Source organism: Suillus bovinus, assembly GCF_016758785.1.
Source record: "Suillus bovinus strain UH-Sbo-P2 chromosome Unknown EDB93scaffold_8, whole genome shotgun sequence".
Lineage (NCBI taxonomy): Eukaryota > Fungi > Basidiomycota > Agaricomycetes > Boletales > Suillaceae > Suillus > Suillus bovinus.
Window position 1 is genome coordinate 652,960 of NW_024542064.1, and position 13,659 is coordinate 666,618.

At 47.8% G+C, this 13,659-nt stretch overlaps 3 protein-coding genes across 3 annotated transcripts; 1 reads left to right on the forward strand and 2 right to left on the reverse strand.

The window, feature by feature from the left end:
- Positions 1-65: 65 nt before the first annotated feature.
- On the forward strand, positions 66-4,810 carry EDB93DRAFT_1238762 (non-SMC mitotic condensation complex subunit 1-domain-containing protein; the record flags this gene model as incomplete). The annotated part of the gene is given in 16 exon segments (XM_041451559.1): positions 66-180; positions 232-721; positions 808-1,195; positions 1,244-2,092; positions 2,142-2,326; positions 2,379-2,494; positions 2,548-2,684; positions 2,734-2,806; positions 2,855-3,328; positions 3,379-3,404; positions 3,424-3,585; positions 3,634-4,054; positions 4,109-4,201; positions 4,263-4,522; positions 4,575-4,674; positions 4,725-4,810. The coding sequence occupies 16 exon segments, from the start codon at positions 66-68 to the stop codon at positions 4,808-4,810; spliced, it is 3,975 nt and encodes a 1,324-aa protein (XP_041311252.1).
- A 523-nt stretch (positions 4,811-5,333) lies between these two features.
- Positions 5,334-7,157, reverse strand: EDB93DRAFT_1126489 (uncharacterized protein). The gene is made up of 3 exons (XM_041448754.1): positions 7,011-7,157; positions 6,229-6,951; positions 5,334-6,174 (listed from the first exon to the last, which is right to left on the reverse strand). Exons 1-3 carry the CDS (start codon positions 7,107-7,109, stop codon positions 5,377-5,379), a joined length of 1,620 nt encoding a protein of 539 aa, XP_041311253.1. The 5' UTR covers positions 7,110-7,157; the 3' UTR covers positions 5,334-5,376.
- A 263-nt stretch (positions 7,158-7,420) lies between these two features.
- On the reverse strand, positions 7,421-8,872 carry EDB93DRAFT_1079126 (uncharacterized protein; the record flags this gene model as incomplete). Its single annotated transcript, XM_041445431.1, has 3 exons — positions 7,421-8,251; positions 8,308-8,646; positions 8,702-8,872. The coding sequence occupies 3 exons, from the start codon at positions 8,870-8,872 to the stop codon at positions 7,421-7,423; spliced, it is 1,341 nt and encodes a 446-aa protein (XP_041311254.1).
- Positions 8,873-13,659: the final 4,787 nt, after the last annotated feature.

Below are 13,659 nucleotides of genomic sequence, written 5' to 3' on the forward strand. Positions count from 1 at the left end.
GCGTTAGCGCGCTTTACCTTTGACCATCAACTTGACAGATATCAACTGTGCTTAAGCTGTCCGCCATGAGTGCATCCTTTGAGCTTCAAGATGAGCTACAGGCACTTCAAGACATTGCGAACTACGAAATCCCAAACGAACAGGATCCCAACAGTAACGATCCCGGCCCCTTATTGCAACGTACGCTGGCCTTTGGTGCTGGTGTTCGATACTTACTGACTACGAACTTAGAGGCTGTCGGAGCAATTGCTCATTCATCCGAAGAAATCACTGATCCAGAGATATTTGATATATTCCGAAGTCTTCTCAAGCATTCCGACGCAGTCGCTGGTCCTTATATGAGCAAGATGCTCGATGCTCTGCTTTCTGCGTTTGGAGCTCAAATTGATGCTGCAATACGCGACTCCAAGGAAGAAGATCAACAAATTGTTATGGCTCATAAGCTTCCTTTGGAAATGTATGCCTTCTTAGTTAATTGGTTTGTAAGTGCCGCTGAGAAGGTGAAGGCAACGGGCGAGGAGGATGCTCCGCCAGCACCTGTGAAGGCGCGTCGTGGGAGGGGGGGAAAGGCTGGTACTTCCAGGGCGGCGGCGGCAAAGAAGGCGGAACAATGGACATGGATCGACCAGATCCCTGGCACTCTGGAACTCATTTGCAAGGCGTTGAAACTGAAGACCCACCGCATCTGGGTAACTAGCCCAGAGAGAGATGCTTTTATAACGTGCGTCCAGCCTGCTCTAAATCACATGATTTGGCGGGAGATGCGCGCCAATTCAGTTGTCTAGACATCTGTTGACCCTAGTTCAGATGCCTCACCCGCCCTGCGTACCATGTTGCTGAGTCGGAACAATACATGAAGATTCAAAACGTCCGCATGCATGTCTACAAAGTCATTTGCCTTGCTGTAAAGCATCACGGTCACACGCTCGCTGCGCAAATCAACATCATGCAATCCTTGCAGTACTATGAACACCTCTCCGAACCTATGGCAGAGTGCCTTTCTATCTTGGCAAAAGAATTTGATCACGCCCAACTTGGGGACGAGATACTCCGTGAAATCGCTGGCAAATCGTTCAGTGCACAGGACACCAAGGGTCCAAGGGCGTTCTCTCGATTCTTGGTTAAGTTCAGCGAGGAGTCGCCGCGATCCGTGCTCAAGCAGATCAGTCTCTTGATTGATCATCTCGACTCAGAGGTGCGCCCCACAGAAACAGTTCCTCTTTGCCATCTGACAAGTACATAGTCTTATCCTATGCGCATGGCAATCGTTGAAGTTATCGGCTCACTCATTCGTGAACTTGCTACGTCGGAGGATATGACGAATCGGACAAATGGCTCTAACCAGGCGGGCAAGGAGCTTGATAACCTGTTCGAACTCCTCCTTTCGCGAACGCTTGATCTATCCTCTTATGTACGCTCCAAGGTCTTCGCAACACTCTCGAAGATGCTTGATCTGCCTTTGCGTCTTCCAGAGCAACGCCTCCGGATCACACGCGCTGCTGTTAACACGTTGGAGGATAAGGCGAGCACAGTACGCAAGGCGGCTGTTTCGATACTCGTGAAGCTGATTCTGACCCATCCATATGGGGAGATGTATGGAGGTGACTTGAGCTTGGAAAAGTGGGAGGAACGGTATAAGACTTGGAAGGACAAGTTGGAGGAGATGGAAGGTGGCATCGGGAAAGCGGTTGAGAGGGACCAAGATGACAGGGAAGAGGTAGAGTCGAATGTCGAAGAGGAAGATGCTGATGAGGACGAAGACGCTGAAATGGAGGGCACAGATGTAAACGATGACGGCGACGCACTGTCAGACAACCCGAAGCCTAAAAAGAAAAGGGCAAGCCGGAAATCCACCGTAGATGTCACAGCCATTGTCTCGGAACAAGAAGCACTTGCTGCCCTGGAGACTAATGAAATTCTAGCAATGAACTTGCGTAAGAAGTACTGCACGGAGGCACTGGACTTCATCCGTACCTTGGAAGGCGGGATGGTGTCGCTCACACAGCTTTTGGGGAGCACGAACAAGGCAGAAGTATTGGAGAGTATGGAGTTTTTCAGAGTCGCATTTGAGTACCAGCTCGCCAGTGCCGAGGTGATATATATGATTCTCCCATTTTACTGCCATCTAACCTTAATACCAGAAAGGCATCAAACGGATGCTACATCTTATATGGCACAAGGATAACAGCTCAACGTCAGAAGACGGGAAGGAGCTGAAGGGAGTGCGATCGAGGCTCCTTGAATGCTACCGTATGCTGTACTTGGACCCCCTGCCCGACATGGAACCCAAGCAGCAAGTGAATCGTATTGCCAAAAACATGATCGAGTAAGTCCAGCTCTCTTGCTCAGATTTAAAGCTGCTTGAACGTTTATAAAAGATTGACATACGATGCAACGCTTGCAGAACTTACCAGTTTAGAAGAGATGATGCGTATCATGATGGAAGATGGCCAGATCCATCATGACGTGATCAATAAGTTGTGGCAAGTTTACAGTGAGGGATCTTACATCGCAACCACAAGCACATTGGTTCATGTTCATTTTTAGGTGCTCCTCAAGCTTTGCCCCGCTCTCAACGTCGTGGTGCAATCATTATCCTTGGAATGTTGGCACTTTCGAAACGCACCATCGTTTCTGAGAAGGTGGACACGTTGCTGAAGATCGGTCTTGGACCATTCGGTAAGGTGAGTGCGACTAAGTACCCCGTCAATACCAAACGCTCACGTACAGCAGGCCGATCTCACACTTGCAAGGTACACGTGTCTTGCCCTGCAACGCTTGAATGGCAGTGCGAAAAAGGTCAAAGGTACGAACAAAACCGCATCCCGTAATAATTTACTCATACAAGCAACAGGATCTCTTCTCGACAAATCCCTTCGCATGGAGATGGAGAACCCCATTTTCCGTAAGTTGCAAAACACCATAGAGCACCCCTGTCGATCGAAAGACTGGTTCGGCATGGCCGAACAAGCAATCAATACGATCTACGCTCTAGGAGAGCATCCCGACGAGCTTTGTAATAACCTCGTGAAGAACCTTACCCGGAGGGCATTTACCAAACAGCAAACTCCAGAGGGGCCTCCAACCGAGCCAGACACGGAAACGATGGAGGTGGATCAAGAGATAGAACCTCCGGAGCCAGCCTCCATCGCGCCCTCTAGTACACATATTTCGACCCAGCAGTCGAGCACGAGCGAGAAAGATCTTGGAGATGTCTTCCATCTCAGTCAGCTACTTTTCGTTGTAGGACATGTAGCCATCAAGCACATCGTGTTTTTGGAGTTGGTGGAAAGGGAGTGGAAGCGGCAAAAGGATGAGAAACAGCTAGGTATGTTCGCCCGTAGACACCTTCAAACTATTGAACGACGTTTTATGTAGTGGAAAAACTTGCAGCTGGGGGTTCAGTCGATAAAGCCAACAAAGAGACTGAAGAGCTTGACCAAGTTGCTGGCAATGCAGAGGACGAGATTGGTGAACGGGATAGCTGCTGTTCGCGAAACCGAACTGCTCTATGGAGAGCAATCGTTGCTGAAGTTGTACGGCCCATTACTAGTCCACGTGTGCGGTAGTCCACATAAATTCAAGGCAAGTGACGAGTTATTTTCTCTGCATCACTACTGACAGGTACACTAGAATCGCACACTCCGTGCTGCTGCAACTCTCTCATTTAGCAAGTTCCTTTGCGTCAGCTCACAATTTTGCGATCAGCATCATCATCTCCTCTTCAAGATCCTCGAAACTTCAAGAGACCCAAATATCCGTAGTAACATTGTCATTGCTCTCGGCGATGTGGCAGTCTCGTTCAGCAACATTATCGACGAGAACAGCAATGAATTATATAAAGGCCTTTCTGACGAAGATCTTGTCGTGAAGAAGAACACGCTGATGGTGCTCACGCACTTGATCCTCAATGGGATGATCAAAGTGAAAGGTCAGCTAGGTGAGATGGCCAAGTGTCTAGAGGACGAAGAGCTACGGATATCCGACCTTGCGAAGCTGTTTTTTACGGAGTTGTCGACGAAGGACAACGCGATCTACAACAACCTACCTGATGGTATGCCTCGGTTTACTTATAATATCATCAGCGTTCTTCATATCATTATTCTAGTCATCAGTCACCTGTCCACAGGTGACCACGCCGTCGAGGAAGAAACTTTCAAAAGCACCATGCGTTATATCTTTTCTTTCATTGAGAAGGCCGGTCTTCATCTCTTTCCATCCCCGTGGCTCCGATTCATTAAAGTTCTAACAGGAAAAGCAAGCTGAAAATATTGTGGAGAAGCTCTGTCAGCGTTTTCGACTATCTGAGGATCCCCGTCAATGGCGCGACATCGCATTCTGCTTGTCTCTCCTCCCATTCAAGTCAGAGCGATCGGTCAAAAAGCTCATTGAAGGCTTGCAGTTCTACCGCGATAAGCTGCACGAGGAGGGCGTGTTTGACAAGTTTAGTGACATACTTACAAAGGCGCGCTCCAATAAATCGGCGAACAAACCAGACACGGAGCTGAACGAGTTTGAATCGGTACGGCCATTCTGACCAGGGTTCTTATAACATGAATCTCAACGTCTTCCAGATACTAAATGAACACCGACGCCAAGGCGAAGAGGACCAAGCATTTGAAAAGCGCGTTGAAGGCAAGAAAGCAGCTGCGAAACGAAAAGCTACACGACGATGTGAGTTCTACTATGTGTACTCCTGGAATTCTTACCCAGCTCTTTTGCAGCCGTACGCAAGAAAGCCGTCGAAGCTGAGCCTGAGCCAGCATCGCAAGCCCCGGCCACACGGGACGATGATGATATGTATGTGTAAACCGGACTTTGCACATTTGGGATCTCTTGGTATGATGTAGCTATGCAGCCAGTCTCCACAGTGTATCACATTGTAATTTGGTTTAAAAACAAATGCCTTGCAATTCACGAGTCAATAAATGACCGTCGATATGTAACGCTAGTTTATTCTCCGGGCTACCATTCGAGCCAATTGATCTTTGAGCGAGTGGTTCACCGTCCACCTGCATCCATATTGCACCTCCTCCGAATTATAAATTTAGTATGAAAGTTTGTTGCTCATGAAACGAAAAAATTTATACAAATACAAATCCCTCACCACATCATGGATCAAAGCCCTAGATGCTTTCGTGCCGACTGATTCTCCACACACATCTTGGCGAGCGTGCTATGCGTCTGTCGCCACTTGGTTCACGTTGGACGGGAAGCTCGAAAAGATGGACCCTGCAATAAATGATCGTGTGCCTCTATGATTCTGGCTCAGTCTTCCGAGTCATTAGTTCCTCAGGCCTCAGGACGTACAGACCCCACTCTGAATCTCAATGACCTCAAGCTCGTCTATACCATCCTGGATAAAAAATCAGCATGCTAGACTTGGTTGAAAACGCAAGAACTTACGCTATCTGATTCCTCTGAATTCAACTTGGGCAAATAAATCCTGTTTTTATCAACCCATATGTCCAGCACCTGGTCGGCACCAAAGATTCTATCCGACACGACTTCCACGTAAGGCAGGCACGTCGTCAATGTCTCTGACGATTCGGCGATTTCTATCGTAGACGGCTCTTTCACCACTATTCCTAAACCCTGCCGGCGCTCAACAGCTAATGGGCTGAAGTCCATCATATGTAACTTATAATCCGAGCCATCCAGATGATCTTCCGCTCTCACGCCTGTTACAGGAAATGCCTGTAACACTCGATTCCCGCTAACACCAACTCTGCACCGCCAGTTATGCACGAAGATACGAGCATGTAGAGGACCCCAACGTTCCCATGGTATTTCTGCCATTCCATCAAAGACCTTAGCTTGGGGATCGAAGAAAATCCTAGTGGAAATGATGAATGTGATTGAGTTTGTGGCATCCCGAGTGCGTGTGATAAGGGATAATATTCGATTTTTAGGATCTGAGGTCCACATCGTTCGCTGGGTTTGCATTTGCAGTTGTGAACTATGTGCAATGTCGTCCATTGGAAGGAGGCATTGTATGCCCGTCACTGATACAGGCATCAAGAAGCAGGCCAGCAATCGAGGTGCCTGTGACAGATCCTCAATCGAATAGAGCCTCAAGTCCTTGCTGACGATCAACAGTCTATCGTTTCCGAGGAAACAAAAATCAAGCGACTCCCCGACCTCTGGATTTATTATTGTGTCACTGAGCACGCACTAATGGAACGTGTGTCAATCGTAAATCATTAACTGTTTCTAGCCAACGCTCACACTGGACGTTGTTGAATGTTTCCAGTCCCAAATTTGCAAGAACCATATCTCCTCGCCGAATTTATAGCCACCTTCATGAACCAGGAGGGAGCGCCGGAAAGCGATATGTTTCCCCAAACCTTCCAGCTTCCAATTTTCTATTGTATAAAGGCCGTCCTCGCATGTTGGAAGCCCCGACAGAAACAGCGTCTTTCCAGCAGCTTCGGGGTGCACATCTCCATCTCCGTCCAGAACCCCAATGTCGATATACAACCTCATGCCGTCCGAGTCCATCCCAGGAGATTCATCAGCAATCATACACGCAATGGCAATCAAGTTTTGCGCCGGGTCCATAAACACCTCGATACTATCCGCATATGGAATTGAGCAAAGTGATCCTGAAGGCCAACTGCGCTCGATCTTTTGTTGTGAAGGTTTTGGCAGTACGGGAAAAATCTTGGCCGTTTGTTCATCTTCGTTGAATAAGCAGAGATGCCCGTCAGCGAGAGATGTCTTCGCGTCTTGGAATTGGTCTGGTATAGAAATTGTTTTGGAAGAGTGGATATCAAATTTGAACCATGCGTGCGCTGTGTCTCGCAGAAGTTGTAGGCGCTTGGAAATTGAAGTGTGGTTTGAGTTATCGAGACCTGTGTCGGGGACAGGGAGCAATTGCTGGCCACCGAGTTCAGTGATGTACTGAAGCTCGGATGAGGACGTGTACGTCTGGCGGATGGCCTTGCATACCTGCAAGACGACCACCGAGTTTAAAGGATCGCTGATCGATCCAATCGATCAACACTCACAGATGTACAACGTAGAATATCTTGGTAAGGAAGAAAGCTTAGAATATAAGATTGGAGTTCTTCAGCGAGAGCTAAGAATCCTGTAGATCTGGACTTCATCTCCTTTTCAGCTTGACTGTTGTGACATGAGATGGTATGGTATGAGCCAGCGCTCACTGTTGTTTACTTTCGTTCTGCCGTATATAGACAGCCCCTGAGTACAGCTAAGCAGTTACCCGGCCAGCACACGCAAACAGCTTTCACTACGGACTCTCCCAATATCTTATTCGGCGATACAAGGTAACATATTATAATCCATACTTTCTACACACTACAAAAATACAGTTCATCACAACGTCTGAAGGTGCGAAGGTGAGCGCTATCCGATACAAATACACAGAAGAACAAAATGCGATTCCAAGGATACGTAATTACCGTCTTCCAAGTCCACTCAGGCCCCACGCAACCTCCGACTGCACGAAATCAAATTTACCCAATAGCCTTAGCATGGCGTCGCGGAAAGAGCCCAAACTGAACGGTATCCACCAAGTAAATGTATCGTACGTCAGGCTCTCGATTTTCAAAACACTATTTGTGAAGCCGAGAGTTTCCAACGATCGAGCCTGGCGCGCTTCAGCAATTTGTCGTAATATGGTGTCATCTACATCAGGATTTTCTGCAGATGCTCGGATATGCCTTGAGACGGCCTCTGAGAGGAATATTGCATCCCTGATGCCCAGGTTCATGCCCTGGCCGCCTGCAGTGGAATGAATATGGGCTGCGTCACCCACTAGGAAAATTGCAGCGCCAAGACGCGTGAAGGTGCGATCAGCTATAGCTGGATAGGTTTTGAAACAACCTGACCAGATCAACTGGTCAATCTTAACAGGTGTCGGATTAAGGGATAGATCTGACGATATACACGCTGGACCGCATTTGTCGATTAGGTCCTGGATGTACTCTTTCGGCGGTGCATGGAGCGACTCTCCGTTCTTCACTGGCATGGCACAAGCTATACGAAAGATGGGCTTTGTAATGGGCTTTCCATCTCGTGTCAGCTCGTCATTGAAGCGGTTGCCGAATGGTACGAGCATGAAGACATTGCCCGAGAAAACTGTGCTATTGATGTGACCCTCGATGGTTAGTGGACCAACAGGTTCGGGCTCGAATGTGACATCCGCAGTGACCATTTGATTCAATAGGTTATTGCTTGGTTTGGAACCTTCTGGGTTGGAAAACCCTATTCCAGCAATGGTACGGATCTAGATATGCTCGTTAGACATCCCACGAAGCTAAGTAGCGGGCGTCGAGAACTGACAATTGAGTGGGCGCCATCTGCGCCAATGATATATCTAGCCCTCATGACTTGACCGTCCTCAAAGGAGACGTCGGTGATGCGAGGATCCTTCTCGTTCTGTTGCATTCCAATCACCCTGTGTGGACGCTGTACTCGAACACCGAGGCTTTGCAGCTTCTGCACAAGCACAAGCTCGGTCACATTTTGAGGAAGGAGGAGTGTGTAAGGGTGAGCAGAATATTTCTTGAGAGGGTCGAATTTGCCCTCAAAAAGCTGTGATTTACGGGATGTGATTCTGACGCCCTTTCCCTTGATAGCTCGAGATAATAAACCGTCTGCCGCATTGATGCTAGTTAAAGCCTACGATTTTAAAGTCATGAGGGGCCTTCTTATGAATGCTCAAGTAACAGCTTACCTCAACAGTTGCGGAGTGTACAGTGATAGCTCGTGATACGTTCAGCCCTTCGACTACGGCATCGACAATGACGAAGTCACGACACCCGTGGTGGATGAGCGAAAGAGCAGCCGCGAGACCAGCTGGGCCTGCGCCAACGATAAGCACTGTAGACTCTTTAGGTAAAGGCATTATCTCGAGGAGGAAGAATGATGGTGACGATTCAGTGGTCCTCGCACCTGGTATTTGAGGCTACCGGTTTTCAGGGCCATAATGGCTCCGATTCGTTATGGATGATGGTTTACTATTGTGTGTACCCAGTCAGCCGACTAATCATGATGGGTATGCATTACGATGTGTTATTTTGCACAGACTACGACTGATGGGGTCCATGAGGAATTTGGAGTAACTAAATTGCGATTGGTCAGTGTCAAGTTGGTCAAAAATCGGGGTGCTATCCTTGTATTATTGATAGACCGGAATGTCAACATTCACTTGGCCGCTTTTGTTCAATAGGAGGATTGAAACGATACGTACCTCACGAAAACAAATCCGATCATCTCAGACTCTACTCGCTTCCGCACTAACCGCACTCTGCGCGTATTTTCTTCTGAATACCTCACTCCCGGGCCTCTTCTACCTTCAGTTTTGTCGCTTCAATCTTCTGCTCTTCGACTCCATGTCAGCTTATCTCTCTCTTGCATTTTAATATTAGCCCACCTTCTTGCATGGGTAGAAACCTTGCTTGAACTAAATTTACATAAATGATGAGTGTCGGTGCTTTGATTATCAGACTTGAATGGAAGTCAACGTTGCAGTCCAAGTTGCAACGAGCGGGTGGCCTGTTTACTATACCGAAATAGGTCACGTTATTTATAGGAGGTGCTAGACGCCGCAAACTGGTCCGAGTGTCTTACCGTTCATTTAAAATTTAAAATTACCCTAATCGTCAACGTTTCAACCTCGAGGTGCTTGCGTACAGCATCCTCTGCCGTTTTTTTTCGATCTAGTGTCCATGCGAACATTAATGTCGCCTTCTCTTTGTGTCCTGCCCGAGTGCCTGCAGCCTACCGTCGCCACTATTCGATTTCTTTATAGAACAGCACATCAAGACAGGGCAGCAGTACATGTGCACCAAGATTTAGCGCCAGGTCCCCATCACACTCGTAGTCATCTCTCATTGCCTCTTTCCATCAATCCATTTTATCAGTCATTGCTATTGATGCGGCCTTCACATTCTTTCAAGGGTAATTTCCGTTTTATCCTGTGTTTTTCCTGCTTCTCCTGGCTTTCCTATCATTGGTGATCATGATTTGATATTGCGTCTTCATCTCACCCAGCAGATCAATCGTACGAGAATTCATATATAAACATCGTCAAGGAGATGCTACATTACACCCAAGTTCTGTATGGGAGAGAATAATAGACACGAGGGGGATGGGCACATGAGAATAAAGAGGCTAAAAGTGCTGTATGGGGATTCAGGAAGTGCTGTCCCAAGGAACGCGTTCGACCATAAGTGTCATCGGTGACTCTGATCGAGGTCCGTCCGTCGGTACTGAGCGCTGATGTCGGGCCGTAGAAAGTAAAAATGCGCAAGAGGTTGGAGGAAGAATTCGGAACAGCACGGTAATGAACCTTTTTATAATTGACGCGAACAGTGCAGAACAGGTACACGCGAGAGCGGTGAACTGTCTAGCACCAAAAGCCATAGGCTTCCTTACGTAGTCGAGAAGGAGAAACATTGGTTGTGTTCAGGGGAACATCTGGACGCGAAGTGCTGGTGATGGGTGTCAGGTAAAAGGAATTTCATACTCGACTTGTACCTTTGTAAAGAAGTTCACCGGGTCCTAGGTACCTTTACTAAACAATGTTAGTCGAATTGTTAATTTTAACATGGTCTTTGATATATTTTTGAATCGTAACAGGGACAGGGGGTTGGTTAACAGGCTGTCAAGTAGGGCAAGACCTTGTAACTTAATCCTTGACTCCCTACGTTATCCGAGTCGGCCTTCGTTTCTATACCATGGGAATATACCTCGGGTGTCCCAATAACGATTATAAGGCGGCAGCGACTCGATCTCATCGCAATAGATGTCGCACAAATGAGCTGAGGGGACGACCCTACGCGACTTTAAACACATGTCAGGAGAAGAGATAACCATTCAATCAAACACTGTCAGACTGGTATGACAGGCTGAAAAATGTTGGAGGATAGCATGTTTTTTGTGAACAACCACACTCTTTCGAAAAAACAGGCAAGCAGTCTCCTTCAACATCGCCAAAGGCAAACGCTGCAAACAATTCTCAATAGTCTGAGGAGTGAGTGAAACTATAGAGGGTCATCGCGTTATAACACAGCCGAACGATAAGCAGCGGTGAGTACGTCACCAAGTTGGACAGGGAAATAGCGGTAAAGGAAGTACAGATGATTGTATCTCCCGATTCAAAGCGTGCGCGACCAAACCTCTGTACCTGTCCATCAGTACCGATGTTGAAACATGAACCGTTAAACATCACAGTGATATGTCATCACACTGAACTGCAACGCACGCGATAGGGGAGATACGACGAGGGACCGCATCCGTATGGGCAATGCGTCGGTCAAATTGGATTCATATCGACATATTCCCGTGTATGCTTGTCTGAAGGAACTCCGAGTCGGGAGAAGCTGAAGTCTATGTTGCTGTGAGGGGTACCGCAGGCTGAACATAAATCAGACTGGAAGATGCTGGTCAGTCCGCCGGAACACAGAGATAGTCGATGAAATGGAGATAATAGTCGTGAGATCGTGGGGGTACGTTCAATCCAGCATCGCCCAGCTCGAGAGTCACGACACGACTTATTAGGTTGGGCTAGACCGAGCTAACGGTGGGATGCGAGCAAGTGGCGCCAATGACACCTTGAGAAGCTCTGAGACGGGATGCGATGCTTTGACAAGGTTTTGACACGGTTGAAAGAATGACTCACAGTCAATACCTACATCACTTTAGCACTTGGCCAGCAGCGTCCATCTTCGGTTAACTTTGTGCCTCATCTCCACTGTGACACCCGCGGCATCTTGCATTCTATATCTTCGGTTTTGGCGATGTACGCAGTGCGCATTACGAAATAAAATATAAAGGGAGAAGCAGGTAAAGCTAATCGAAGATGTGGTCTAGAGCGAACAACGCCATCTCTGGTGCCGGGACATTCCGTCAAGCTGCATTACCTACACTTCGGCGGAAAGGGACCAAATACGGCAATTGACCGGGGATTAGCAGCTCACAGGCCGCCGCTACGATCTTACCATTTAAGGCTTATACATTTGCGGTTCGAACTCCGAGTCGCCGAGAATGAGCTCAAAGAATAAATATTGAGACGGTGACTACGCATTTACGAACCACATCGCCACTTATACTAACTCGATGGCTATGATCATCTTCATCGGGTCTACCGTCTGTGCGCCGTTTATTTCAAGTGGAGTGTGCTCACATGTTCAAAAAGATGTCTGTATTGCTATGTTAAGCTTTCTGCATCGGAAGCACAGCCAGATGTGCAAAGGACCTTTGCCATTATCAGTCAGGGCGGTAGGAAAGCCCGGGGTAAGTCCCAAAGAGAATAACTGAACAGATAGTGATCTGATTGACAAAACATGAGCATGGCTGAAGGACAAGGTCGAAACAAATAAGTTTACGTCATCGTAGCCAGCCCTAGACCGACGACCGTCCTGCAAGCTTGATATGTGGCGCGCATGTCCAGCTACTACGGACGGCAACAAGCAAATATCAACCTCCCGTTTACCATGCATCAAGAACTATCACTCATCGAGGTATGCATCGCATCATTCAATTTTGACAGCGGCTTCGCCTTATCACAGCGCCGCCGTCACTGGCATGCCACGCAAACTCCAGTGGTACAATCCACATAATCATACGATGTGCACACCCCATTACGGTACTGCTAGTGGTTATGGAGTGTAACGTCATACAGGTTATCGGAGGGTTAGACTGTCCGCGGTTCCGAAACGAGCGTCCTTTTCGCGCGATGAAGTCGCTCTGAGGATGGCTATCTCTAGTACCGGCGCCTTCAAGGTCAGGCTGACTAGCACTTGATGTGTCTCTTATCATGATTATCAGATTATCAGTCGCCACTTGATTCTCATTACGAAATGAACGTTGGCAGTGCACCTCCCAGATACACCGCAAGCTTCTTCGTAACTAGCCAATCCCAAGAATGTACAAACCACGTTCTATATCGCTGGCCGATGCTATCCTGGACAAAAATCAGTACGCCGGACTTCGATGAAACGCAAAGAGCTTGCACTTTCTGATCGGGGTCCTATATCGTATTCGATTCAGGCAAGTAATTTCTGTCGTTATCGACCTGTGTCCATGAATCGATCGGCACCAAATCTTCTGTTGGACATGGCCGCCACGTGAGGACAGGAATGTTGTCAGTTTCTCTCCCAACTCAGTGATTTCTATTGCAGGTAGCTTCGTCAACACTATTCTTAGACCCTTCCGGTGCTCAACAGCTAACGACCATCATATGCAAATCATAATCCGTGTCATGCGAAGGGCCCTCGTTACCTGCTGTCGCGTCTGTCGCAGGAAATGTGTGCAGGGCTCGATTCCCGCTCTGCATTACAAAGGGTGCGGGAAAATTATAGTAGAGAACCTCAGCATTTCCACAGTATTTCTGTCAGACGCTAACCTGAAAAAATCCTAGTGGGAATGACGAATGCCAATGAATTCGAGGCGGCACTCCGAATGCAAGTGATAAGGGATAGTATTCGATTTTTAGGGTCAGAGGTCCATATTGCTCGATCGATAGACTTGCATCTGCAGTTGCGAACTACAGTATGCAATGTCATTCATCCGGGTCGGAACGAGGCAATGTAAGCCCGTTACTGATACAGGTATCAGGAAGCAGGCCAGCAGTTGAGGTGCCTGTGACAGATCCTCAATCGAATAGAGCCTCCTGACAAATAGCAGTCT

Coding starts and splice junctions, on each gene's coding strand:
- EDB93DRAFT_1126489 (XM_041448754.1), bottom strand. CDS start 7,109: ATGAAGTCCAGATCTACAGGATTCTTAGCTCTCGCTGAAGAACTCCAA. Junction 6,952..7,010: donor ATATTCTACGTTGTACATCT/GTGAGTGTTGAT, acceptor GTCGTCTTGCAG/GTATGCAAGGCCATCCGCCA. Junction 6,175..6,228: donor AACATTCAACAACGTCCAGT/GTGAGCGTTGGC, acceptor ACGTTCCATTAG/TGCGTGCTCAGTGACACAAT.